At 46.5% G+C, this 11,811-nt stretch overlaps 1 protein-coding gene across 1 annotated transcript; it reads right to left on the bottom strand.

Moving 5' to 3' along the window:
• Positions 1 to 93: 93 nt before the first annotated feature.
• LOC115806927 (deoxyribonuclease gamma-like) lies at positions 94 to 10,123 on the bottom strand. The gene is made up of 8 exons (XM_030767784.1): positions 10,112 to 10,123; positions 9,569 to 9,651; positions 9,178 to 9,264; positions 8,749 to 8,858; positions 1,122 to 1,234; positions 638 to 795; positions 398 to 494; positions 94 to 243 (listed from the first exon to the last, which is right to left on the bottom strand). Exons 1-8 carry the CDS (start codon positions 10,121 to 10,123, stop codon positions 94 to 96), a joined length of 810 nt encoding a protein of 269 aa, XP_030623644.1.
• Between the last annotated feature and the right edge of the window lie 1,688 nt (positions 10,124 to 11,811).

Genomic DNA, 11,811 nt, shown 5'->3' with positions numbered 1-11,811 from the left:
AAAGTCTACTAAACTTGTTACCAGTCATCAACTTGTAACTTCCCTGATGCTCTCATATACAAACAAATTCAGTGCTGTATAGTTTGTTTAGTCTCACTTTGTATCAAAAACAGAGAGAGTACACGAGAGTGAGACGATTAAAGAAAGTACAATGAAGAGGGGATGTCCTGTCATTAGCCGTGGCCCTGATGAAACAGTCTTCAGGTTTACCTCCACAGGGAAATGATCACTTACTCTCATGACCTGTAACAAAGGTTTCAGATTATCAGTTAAATTTTACTCATGTTTTTTTTTTTTTTTCCAAACAACAACAAAAAAAGTTCAGTGCCATATACAATTGTGTAAAAGTGAACTCTACAAAAAATGCCAGCCATGCATTATTTAAAAGGATTATTACCAGGTCTTGAGACAAGCGGTATGTCTTCTTGTAATTGAAGACCTGGGCAGAGAGGGGCTCAACTGCCTTCAGGAATGGTTTTCCATGGACGACAATCCTTGAGAGAAGGTGAAAGGAGACAGGGGAGTGGCAATGATTCAGTCAGGAGTGCTATATCTTTACAAAAAAGGGGTAATAAACATTTTTCCATTAGTTATTGTGCAGTTGAAGAGTGAAATACTTCACTTTTCTTATTCTTACCGATCATAAGCACAGTCTGTGCCTGCTCTGGCACAGGTATCGACTTTGTCACCTATCAGCCAGAAGAAATCAGAGGATGTGAAGAGACGATTAGTCTGCCTGCTCTTCTTGGTGACGTAGCCACAGTCCGCATAAAAATCCCCCAGCAGCATCACATCCTGTGAACATAAGTCAGAGGAAACTGGGTTACGCAGCACAGTGAAATATACGATCCATGCAGATGCCAGACTGATCAAAACCACACCGAAAGTGTTGAAAATTAAATGTGAAATATGATACAGTAATCCTCGTAATACTCTTTGGCATTATGTACTGAGACAGATTTCCTTCATCAGTTTTGTGAGAATGTGAAGGTATGCAAATGCTAAAACAAGTGGTGCCTTGCTCAAACTTATCTTGTGTTACATGCTCCTCAGTGTTTAAGTATTTCTGATGAAAAACATCAGTAACATATTATCTGTACCCCCAGTCCCCCAAACCTCACCTCTATGTTCCATTTTTCCTTAATTTCTTCATAGACATCATACAGCTTATCAATCTCTTGGAGAGCACCATCTGCTGTAGCCTGCAAGGGGATCAGGACAAACTCTCCAATTTCTGTCAGAGGGGAAAAATGTATATGAAATTAAGGCACTGCTGAACATTTGTTTGAATTTATTTAACCTTTCTTGAAAATGCGAATTTTATGCCTAAAATAAAGTGGTATCGCTGGTACGCAGAAAAATGGGTATATTCTGAATTTTTGAATGATTTCCCACCAGTCTGACAAAGATAAGGTTACCTGTGTCAAAAGTTACAATTAAGATTTTTGTTCTCTTGGCTGATGCGCTCATCAGGAACAGTTTACAGCTACTGCTGAAAGAGGTTAAACGCCTCTGGAGAAACCCTGAAGTTCAGTGCCTTACTCTGAGACACACAATCAGTGAAGTATCATGCTTGGGGCTTCAACCCACTACCCTCTGTGAAAGTTAGGAAACTCTATGCTGTTCGGATAGTCCAAATCACTGTAGAGAGTCCGGTTAGAACTCCAGCTGTGTTCTAAGAGAGGGGTTCCAGTCACCAGTCTTGAGTTAAGGTTTCTTTATTTTCATTCAATGATGAACTTTAGGTAGTGTGTATGTGTGTGTGTGTGGTTTGTTGTTCATGGACACACCAGCAACACTACAACTGAACTACTGATGTCAACATTGACAGGTTTTAAATTATAGAACTGTAACTCCCTTATGATGAACTTATAATTCCCATGCCGTTTCCGAACTTGTCTGTACATGACTAAGCAATTTTTACACTTTGCTGGCCAGTGATTGGCCTTTCAGTCCCCCCAGTCTTAAAGGAGCGGCAGCCTTTTTAACAGCCGCCCCCAAATGCACAGGGTGCATTCGCACATCTAAAAAGGCCACAGGGTCCCCATGAGTAGCGATGATCACTCTTCTTCAGGAAGGGCAGGGAGGCTGATGAGCCTTGTTACAGGTCGGGTATATGTTCTGTCCTTTACCAACACTTCAGCTGATCGGACTCTGTTGTCAGCACCAGGGAAGATTTGGGTGACCTTTCCTACAGGCCAGAGGGCACGAGGTAGCTGGTTATCAACAATCATGACAATGTCCCCCTGCTGCAGGTTCGCGGCTTCAGTCCGCCATTTCTGACGGGCCTGGAGTCCTGGGAGGTAGTGCTTAAGGAAATGTTTCCAGAAATGGTCAGCCAGTACCTGGCTATGTCGCCATCTTCTACGGCCCAAAATCTCAGGGCCCTCATAAACAACTTGAGGAAGGGATGCATCCCGCCGCCCCATGAGGAGACAGTTGGGGGTGATGGGATCAGGGTCCGCGACATCTGACAAGGTGTATCCAAGAGGTTTGGAATTGAGGATTCCCTCAATCTCGATGAGGACAGTGCGCAACACCTCTTCAGTGACGGTTTGGGCTCCGATGGTGGCTTGAAGTGCGGCCTTGAGTGAACGGATCTCTCTCTCCCAACAACCTCCAAATTGCGGTGAACCAGGAGGATTGAAGATGAACCTGATCTGCTGGCTGGCTAGGTGATCTTGAAGCTCGGGATGGAGGGCCATGAAGGATTGCTGTAGCTCTCTCTCTCCTCCTCTGAAATTTGTGCCTTGGTCGCACAGGAGTTCGTGAGGTGTTCCCCGCCGGGCTATGAAGCGTCTCAGGGCCATGAGGAAGGTGTCAGCATCTATGGTGGTGAGAAGGTCTACATGCACCGCTCGGGTTGTCATACATTTAAAAAGTATTCCCCACCTTTTCTTGTTCCTGCGCCCCACCTTGATGATGTACGGCCCAAAGCAATCGACACCTGTGGAGTAGAAGACAGGCTTGAAGATGCGCTGTCTTGCTGGGGGGAGGTCAGCCATCTTAGGTGGATACGGACATCCTCTCCACCTTTTGCACTCAGCACAATGTCTTTGATAGCCGCGAACTGCCTCACGTCCGCGCAGCACCCAATATCGTCTCCTAATATCTGCAAAAACCCTCTCTGGCCCAGGGTGATGCAACTTATCATCAAAGTTCTTAATGATTAATGTGGTGAGGGGATGCTGAGGGTCGAGGACGATAGGGTGCACTGCATCTGATGTGAGGTCGCTACTGCGGCGGAGACGGCCACCTACTCTGATGAGTCCTGTTGCCTCATCAAACTCTGGGGCGAGTGATAGGAGGCGACTGCATCTTGCTACTGGTTTACGAGCCTTCAGCTGTGCCACCTCGCCTGGAAAGGAGTCTCTCTGTGCCTGCCGCAGGGCCTCCAGTTCAGCAGAAGCGTAGGCATCAGCGGTTATGGAGGTTTCTGGGTCTGCCGCCCCGTGAAGCTGGCAGGCAGTGGCTTTCAAGTAGTCGTGCAGGGTCTGATGTTGCCGTGGATCTGGCAGGGGTGGATCTGAAATTGTCAGGATAGCAACGGCAGATCGTTTCAGCTCACTCTCGGGCTCGTTGTGGGGTGAACACAGCTGCTCGGGCCACTCATCTGGTGGTTGCTTAAGGAATGCTGGGCCATGGGTCCACCTACTGCCATCACACATGTCCTGAAGAGTGAGTCCTCGCGTGATGTCATCGGCTGGGTTGTCTCCCGATGGCACGTATCGCCATGTAGCGGATCCCGTGAGTTCCTGAATCTCCGCCACTCGAGTGCCGACAAAGACATTGTAGCGACATGAATCAGACAACAACCAAGTGAGAACAGTCAGGGAGTCAGACCATAATGTGCAGCTATGGATGGGGAGGGTCAACTCAGTGGCTAAGACTTTGTAGAGCTGCACGTCAGTGAGGGCCGCACACAGCTCTAGGCGTGGAATGGATTGCTGCTTCTTGGGAGCAACACGGGACCTCGCAACGAGAAAGGATACCTCAACATTGCCCTCTGGATTCTCAGTCCTGAGATAGGCCACGGATCCATATGCCTGTTCTGATGCATCGCAGAACACATGCACGTCTCTTATGCTACTGGGGTGGTCCATTTCAGGGCTGGAGTAGCACCTGGGCATCGAAATCTTTGGCAGGTGTTCCAGCTCTGCCTCCCATGAGCACCATGAAAGCAGCAACTCTTCTGGTAGTTGCGGGTCATCCCAATCCCTTTTCTTGTCCCACACACGCTGCACGAGGACCTTTGCTCTAGTTGTATATGGGATTATGTAGCCGAGGGGATCGTATTGGCTGGCTAATACCTTATATATGTTCCTCATTGTGGCTACAGAGCAATCAACCCGTCGATGTTTGTATGAAAGAGTATCAGACTTGCAATGCCGGTGCAGACCAAGGGCCAACTCCTGGGCATCTGGCCGACTGTGACTGAGCCATAGCTCACAGCTGTCTGACCTGGCTTCAGAGGGGAGGTGGTTAATTAAGAATGGATCATTACTTGCCCATTGTCTTAGCTCAAATCCCCCTTTGGCTAGGAGATGGCGCAGTTTGTTTACCAGAGCCTTGGCAGCTTCTCTTGAGGCGAGACTTTGTAGACAGTTGTCCACATAGAATGACCTCTTTATGGCAACTTGGACATCTTCCTCTGGCTGGCTATGGTCAAGCATGTGCTTGTGCAACGCAAACGTCGCACAACAGGGACTGCATGTTGTCCCAAAGGGGAGTACTTGCCACTCATACACGCTTGGCGGACTGTTGCACTTCATGTTTCTCCACAGGAACCGCAGCAGTGGTCTATCAGTGGGGAGCAGCCGCACTTGATGGAACATCCCGCGGATGTCACTGCTGAAGGCGACGGCATGCTCTCGGAAGCGCAGCAGCACAGCCAGTAGCGAGGGACCTAGGGCAGGGCCGGGGAGCAGGAGCTCGTTCAAATTGTGGCCTTGGTACTGAAAGGAGCAGTTAAACACCACCCGGTTCTTTCCATTGTGTTGGACTATATGGTGTGGTATATACCAAGCCTCTTGTGTCCTTTCTACCTGATATGGCTCCAACTTCACAGCATAGCCTGCCTCCTCTAACTTATGAATCTCTGCCTGGTAAGCAGCAGCTTGTTCCGGGGCCTTTGCCAACCGTTTCTCAATACCCCTCAGATGTGGTAGCACAGTTTCCGGTGAGGCATGTAGCTGAGGCATCTTCTTGACTTGAAGGAGAGGTGTGGCGTACCGCTCAATACCATCAATGTTCACTCTCACTGTCCGCTCTTCAAGGAGATCCAAGGCTTCCTGGTCTTGGCGTGATCTCACAGCCAACTTCTCACTACGATATGGAAGCACGTCCATCTGCCACAACTTCTCCACACATGAGAATAGGTCTGTCGTGGATGACGTGGAGGTGAAGAGGCACTGGGGTGCATCAGGGGTGAACTTGACATCTTGGGCTGGGCCTTGCAAAGTCCATCCCAGACGTGTTCTTACTGCTGCCGGCCCACCAGGCGGGCCGAATCTGACAGGCTCTATGGGTGTGATGAGGTGTGTGCAGTCAGACCCGATCAGTAACATTGGGTGGACTCTGTTCAGTGACTGGAGGGGCAACCCAGCTAGATGCTTGTACTTCTGCTGAAGTTTACTTACAGGATGAGTATGTTCTGCCAGCCCCAGCTGCTCAGCGGAGAAGGCACTCTGGATCTTGTACCTCTTCTTGGGCTCAGTGACAGGGGATATGGTAAACGACAAGGCCGCCCCGTGAAGCACCTGCAGCTCCTGCCGGACTGTGCGAAGGACCAACTTCTCTGGCTTGCCTTTGAGGCCTAACTTCCTCGCTGCGGAGGGGAGAATGATGGTCCGTTCTGATCCGTCATCTAGAACAGCATAGGCCTCCAAGGATCTGTCACCGTTCCTTATGATGACTTTACTGATCTTCAGGAGTACTTTACAGTTGTATGCTGGGCGGTCGATGTACAGGACTTTGCTGGCTGTGTTCACAAGACAGCTCTCTGCCATGGCTGTTGCTGGTGTTTGCGGTTTATCATCTGTTCTTTCGTTCACCTCGTGTAGCACAAGCAGATGTCTTCTATTACACGTCTTGCAGGGGGCCTTCAGTGTACACTTAGCTGCTTGATGGCTGCGGCTACAGCGCCAGCACCTGTTGTTACCTCTAATCCAGGATATCTTCTGCTCTCTGTTCAGCTGCTTGAAATTAGCGCAGTTGTTCAGAAAGTGTTTGTCGTTGTCACAGTATGGGCAGTAGGCTCTTCCTTTCTCTGTCTTACTGTGGCAACTGGCTGGGAGCTCCGACGCGGGCGGGGCTGCAGCGGTACTTGTCTCTGCCACCTTCCCTGTACCCAGGAGAATGGTGGTGCTCCTGCTGGTTTGCTTTGAGTCTCTCCTGTTATCTTTCCTCTTACTGGATGACTCCTCTCTCCTGTAGCTGACATATTTCACACTGTCCTCTTGCACTTCTAGCTCATGTTCCAGCCACTCAGCAAAGTCAAAGAGCGTGGGGATAGCTACTCTCATAGGGTGGATAAATCTCTTAAAGCTAGCAGTGAGGTCGTGGGGTAGCTTACCCAGCAGTCTCGACACATGGGAACCACACTGCAGCTCTACACGGCCTCTCGTCCCCAGCTGTTCTAGCATGCCCACCAGTGAGCAAACCTGGAGAGCAAACAAACGAAAGGCCTTGGCATCTCCACTGCGGACATTAGGGCCATCCATCAACTCTGCGATACGTTGCACAGCCAGCTTGTGAGGCTGCCCGTACATCTTGGTGAGGGCCAGCATCGTGTCTGTGTAAGGCTGCCTGGAGTTACTGTATGAATCAGCCACGAGCGAGGCTTCCTCGCATCTGAGATGATCTGTGAGGATCTGGAACTTGTATCGCTCCGTGGCGTCATCAGGGAGGATATTCTCCAGCGCAAGCTTCATCCTTGAGAACTCTCTTGGATCTGGCGACGTCAGAGGTGGGATGGTCGGCCTGGGCCCTCTGTAGGTAAGCTCTTGGGTGGGTGGCAGGTCTGCATAATAGGGACGATGAGGGGGGTATCCTCTCTGTGTCCCCTCTGGGTACCCATACCTTGGTTCATGCGTGTAGGATGACCACGACTGCGTTCTCTGGCCATACTGATCGGCAAATGGGGGGCTCGTTCTAGGAGGGGCAGGATAGTATGATGGGTGCGAGAGGTCTTCTTCCACCTGATGTGAAACTCTAAGGCGGGAGAGATCCTCAGCCAGCTCATCACCGGGGCCATGAGGGAGGTGGTATGCGTCTCTGTAGTCGGCAGGATACACTGTGTCGTGCCTTCGGGGCAGTGGCGGGTAGTGTCTCTCTTGCCCACGATAGACTGTGCTTGGCGGTAGGTGGGAACGTGGCAGTGGCTGTGGTGCAGCCGGTCTGGATGGGACTCTTATCTCCGTCACCAGTTTGTGGAACTGTTGCCGAAGCTTGACATTCTGTTGCTTCATCTCCTTTAGAGCAGCAACAAGTTCTGGTACTTGGCTAATCTGGTGCCTCAGAGCTGCATTCTCTTGATTGATCTGCTGCCACCTGGTGGGCGAACTTGGCAGCTGACTCATTTCGTGGCGCGGCTCTTCACTGTCACCCCTCACCTCTTCTAGCCTCTGTTCCTCTCTTTCTGACAGCACGCTCAGGTCTGGTGCACTGCCTTGGCTGATCGGCGTGGTGGCCCTGGAGGGTGCCTCTGTCCTCACAGACTCCTGCTCGACTTCTTGTGTACTCTGAGGAAGTGGAGTATGGAACCGCCTCTGGGACCCTGGTCCGCTTAGGTCGTACTCCGACAAGTGGGAGGGAACTGTTCCCTGTCTTTTGGGTCGGACAACCTGCTCATCTGCATCTTCATACAGCAATTTGCTATCCGGCTCGAAGGACCAGTGAAAGTTAGGAAACTCTATGCTGTTCGGATAGTCCAAATCACTGTAGAGAGTCCGGTTAGAACTCCAGCTGTGTTCTAAGAGAGGGGTTCCAGTCACCGGTCTTGAGTTAAGGTTTCTTTATTTTCATTCAATGATGAACTTGAGGTAGTGTGTATGTGTGTGTGCGTGTGTGTACATGTGGTTTGTTGTTCATGGACGCACCAGCAACACTACAACTGAACTACTGATGTCAACATTGACAGGTTTTAAATTATAGAACTGTAACTCCCTTATGATGAACTTATAATTCCCGTGCCGTTTCCAAACTTGTCTGTACATGACTAAGCAATTTTTACACTTTGCTGGCCAGTGATTGGCCTCTCAGTCCCCCCAGTCTTAAAGGAGCGGCAGCCTTTTTAACACTCTGGTTAGTAGGCAAATGAAAAATTTTGCTTCTTCTGAGGTGTCTCTTGTCTCACTCCTTTTACAGAAGAAAGGCTCATAGTTGGAAGAGCTGAAAAACTCACTAAAAAGGGACATGGACAAACGCAGAACTTGTTTGCTCTGTGCAAAGTGCCGGTAAAGGATCAACAGCAGCATCAAATCTCTTAAACTTGTTCTGACAGACCATGCAGTCAGACCTCTCTCACTGTTCTGGTGAACTTTGTTGGCTGTTTTGTCCTGGATTAGGTCTGTGCATTATGTGAATCTCCCTGCTGCAACACATGCAATTCTGCTGAATAAGTTCTAGACGATAAGTTTATGAGTGAAATCAGGTGTATTGTGGGCAGGGAGAGCCCTAAAATGTGACATGTTATGGGTTTCCAGGAGGAGGTCTGGGGAAGCACTGCTCTAAAAACTGTCAACAGACCTGTTTTGGGCGCTTTAACACGAATGGCAAAAGGATCTCTGGTGAAAACATCCCGATCTTTCTTTGTGTCATCATACTGGTATGTATCCGTCACATTGACTGTCTCTTGCCTGTTAAAGGAACAGGGAAATGAAATATCATTGTATCAGAGCAGAAAATTGTGTTAAAATACAGAGGCCAGATTTTAACAGAACCCTTAATATGTGCTAGTGTGGACTGGTAAACAGAAACCAGTTACATAGTCTTCTGTTGCTACAAAGACATAAATCAATAATTGGTTACATTTTAACATATGTATCGGATAAAGTTAATTATGCACCACAGAGAGGTAAAAACACCACACAAACTTGACAGTAGGTAATATGATATACTACTTTATAGCCACATGACTTATGAAGAGATGGAAGACAGAGTGAGAGCCATATTTACCTATACAGGAACACATATTGATCTTTGGGTCCAGAACCTCTGCCCAGAGGTTTACTGGTCACATACTTGTAATGAAAAGGGCCATACCTGCCAAAGGAAGTAAACGATCGACTTTCTCAGAGATTTTGTTAAATATGAAAGTTCTTTGTGACTTCAAATTCTATTATTAGACTGAAATTCATCATACAGGTACAGACATTTCCTAAAATGAAGCTTTATTTTGAAATTTTAAGAACCCTCATGGAATCCTTATTTAAAGAAAAAAAATAATCTAGGCAACCTGGTGACATTCAGGATCAACAGTGTATACAAAGTTAAGGCATATTACTCATGATAAATCATGTGTATCCCTGCCACACATCTGCAACACACACTTTCAATATATACCTACCTCTTCTGTCTCCTTGCATTGTTGTACCTGTTGAGAGAAGACATTAGGGAAGGGAGAACTTTCCCTTTGGTATCTCTCACAGCCTGTAGAAGACACAAGTCACAACGTGACACCACCTGAGAGAACAATAACAGAGGCACATGCAAGGATAAGCACAGCTATTGTCTTATATTTAATTACACGGCATCGCTACACATTCTACTTCTAAATCATAGCTGATCTCAGAATCGAAGGTAAGCTGTTCACGGGGACCAATCAGGTAACGAGTGCAATTTAATAATAATAATGGCATAAAACCCCATCATTTGAATTAAAACACAAATTTTATTGGAGGTAAAATACTTGTTGAGAGGGCCCAATATATACCTTGTGCAGTGTAACACACATTCCATCATGGGGGCACACATAACAGACAGTATATATATATATATATATATATATATATATATATATATATACACACACACACACACACACACACACATATATATATATATATATATATATATATATATATATATATATATATATATATATATCTACCAGGTTACACATTGCCCAAAGCAGAACTAAAGTAGAAATCTCACCCTAATTATGGCATGCCTGACCCTTTGGCTGGCAAACTGAGATTCATTGAAGCTGCGTAGATTAAAAGCACAGATTTTAAATCCACAACTCTCCCATGGACAGCTAAAAAAAGTGATGATGAGGAGGAGGATGACAGGTGCACACTTGTGCCTCATCTTGTCTCTCTGTAGTGAAAAGAAGAGAAAAGGGACAGAAGAATGCCATTACATACTGTAAAGTCATTTTTGCACATTGTGATGAGCACTGCAAAACAACTGTTTACATGCTTGATTCACCAAGGCATCCCTTCCTTCCTGGAGAGACAGAGAGAGCACCATAGCTCAAGTTGGCCCAAGAAATGGATACATTTCTGTTCTTTGTGATTTGCCCCTGGGCGACCAAGAAGTTTATTATTAACCAAGATCAATTCTTTGCTCACAAGGGTGTGTTAAATATAGTGGGAGTCCCCCCATCCCGAAGTCCAATTTGACCACGTTCAGACAAAATGTAAGGACATCTGGAGCCTGCCAACACACCAGTATCACTCATATAACTGAAACATTTAAACCTTCAAACAAACCATGCAAATCATTGAAATTGAAATGACTGCTGATTACGTCACCACAGAAAATATAGGTCTCTACTGTCTACATTGCAGGTCAGTCTGTCTCAGCATACATAAGATAACTGGATACTTAAAGACTAGTAAGGTTTGATTACACCCCACACAGACCCTTTAATTCGGAGGGAGTCAAAAAATATTCCATAAAATAGTTTTCAACATCTCGTTTTTTCAAAATGCCTACCTGACAACGATCAGGGCAGTTTTTAACAGTTCCCCATGACAACCAAATCATGTAACGCTGTTTCTTTGATATTTCTAAAGTATTCCCAGTTAAGATGGGAACATATTGTTCAGTTGTGTTCAGGAACTGTGTTCAGTTAGCTTACTATTTTACTTATCACTCACTATACACATAATTTAGGAACAATCTGAGATGTTGGACGTTGAAATGAATATGGATGGGATGGGATAACCCTCAGTGATGAACTCCTTTTGTACTCTGATTTCTGGCAGCCAGCCAGCCAGCCAGATACAAATGTCTTGAGAAATTACTGATGCAACTCCATGTGTTTATTTATGGTTGAAGCACAATGTCTGATCAGACTTTTGTTGAGGAAAAATAACCACAAGTACGCACGCACACAATGAGGATTTCACATATTGTAAAACTGAACTGAAATGTAAATAGTAGTCAAAAACTGGAACCAGTAAAACGCGCTGAGAGCAAGAACTGCATGAAAGAATAAAGGAACCGCGCACGCTTATGAGTGCTCTCGCTTGGGTTTCATAGCTTTGAGTAGCTCGCACACCCGTTTAAGAATATAGGCTATTGTAAAGACTCGAGTTTACGATGAAACTGAAGAGCAAGGAATCCACAAATATATGAACTTCAACCGCCGGCTACGGAAGTGCAACGAGGTCTCATAACTGCACTCAGGTGAGTTAAATGACTACCTGATTCAAGCCTGGACTTAAGTTTGCTCATACACGTAAGAAAAAACGAAACAAATGAGTTTGACATCTGTTAAACACATGCATTAACTAAATGTATATATAGTCTTTCCATAATATTGCGCTTTAACTACCAATATTGTGGACTGTTCAGTCGCTT

The sequence above is a fragment of the Chanos chanos genome, chromosome 3, assembly GCF_902362185.1.
Source record: "Chanos chanos chromosome 3, fChaCha1.1, whole genome shotgun sequence".
In the NCBI taxonomy this organism is placed as follows: domain Eukaryota; kingdom Metazoa; phylum Chordata; class Actinopteri; order Gonorynchiformes; family Chanidae; genus Chanos; species Chanos chanos.
This window is presented reverse-complemented; position numbering and strand designations above follow the sequence as displayed.

Coding starts and splice junctions, on each gene's coding strand:
- LOC115806927 (XM_030767784.1), bottom strand. Junction 9,265..9,568: donor AATGCAAGGAGACAGAAGAG/GTAGGTATATAT, acceptor TTCCTTTGGCAG/GTATGGCCCTTTTCATTACA. Junction 495..637: donor ACAGACTGTGCTTATGATCG/GTAAGAATAAGA, acceptor CCTTCTCTCAAG/GATTGTCGTCCATGGAAAAC.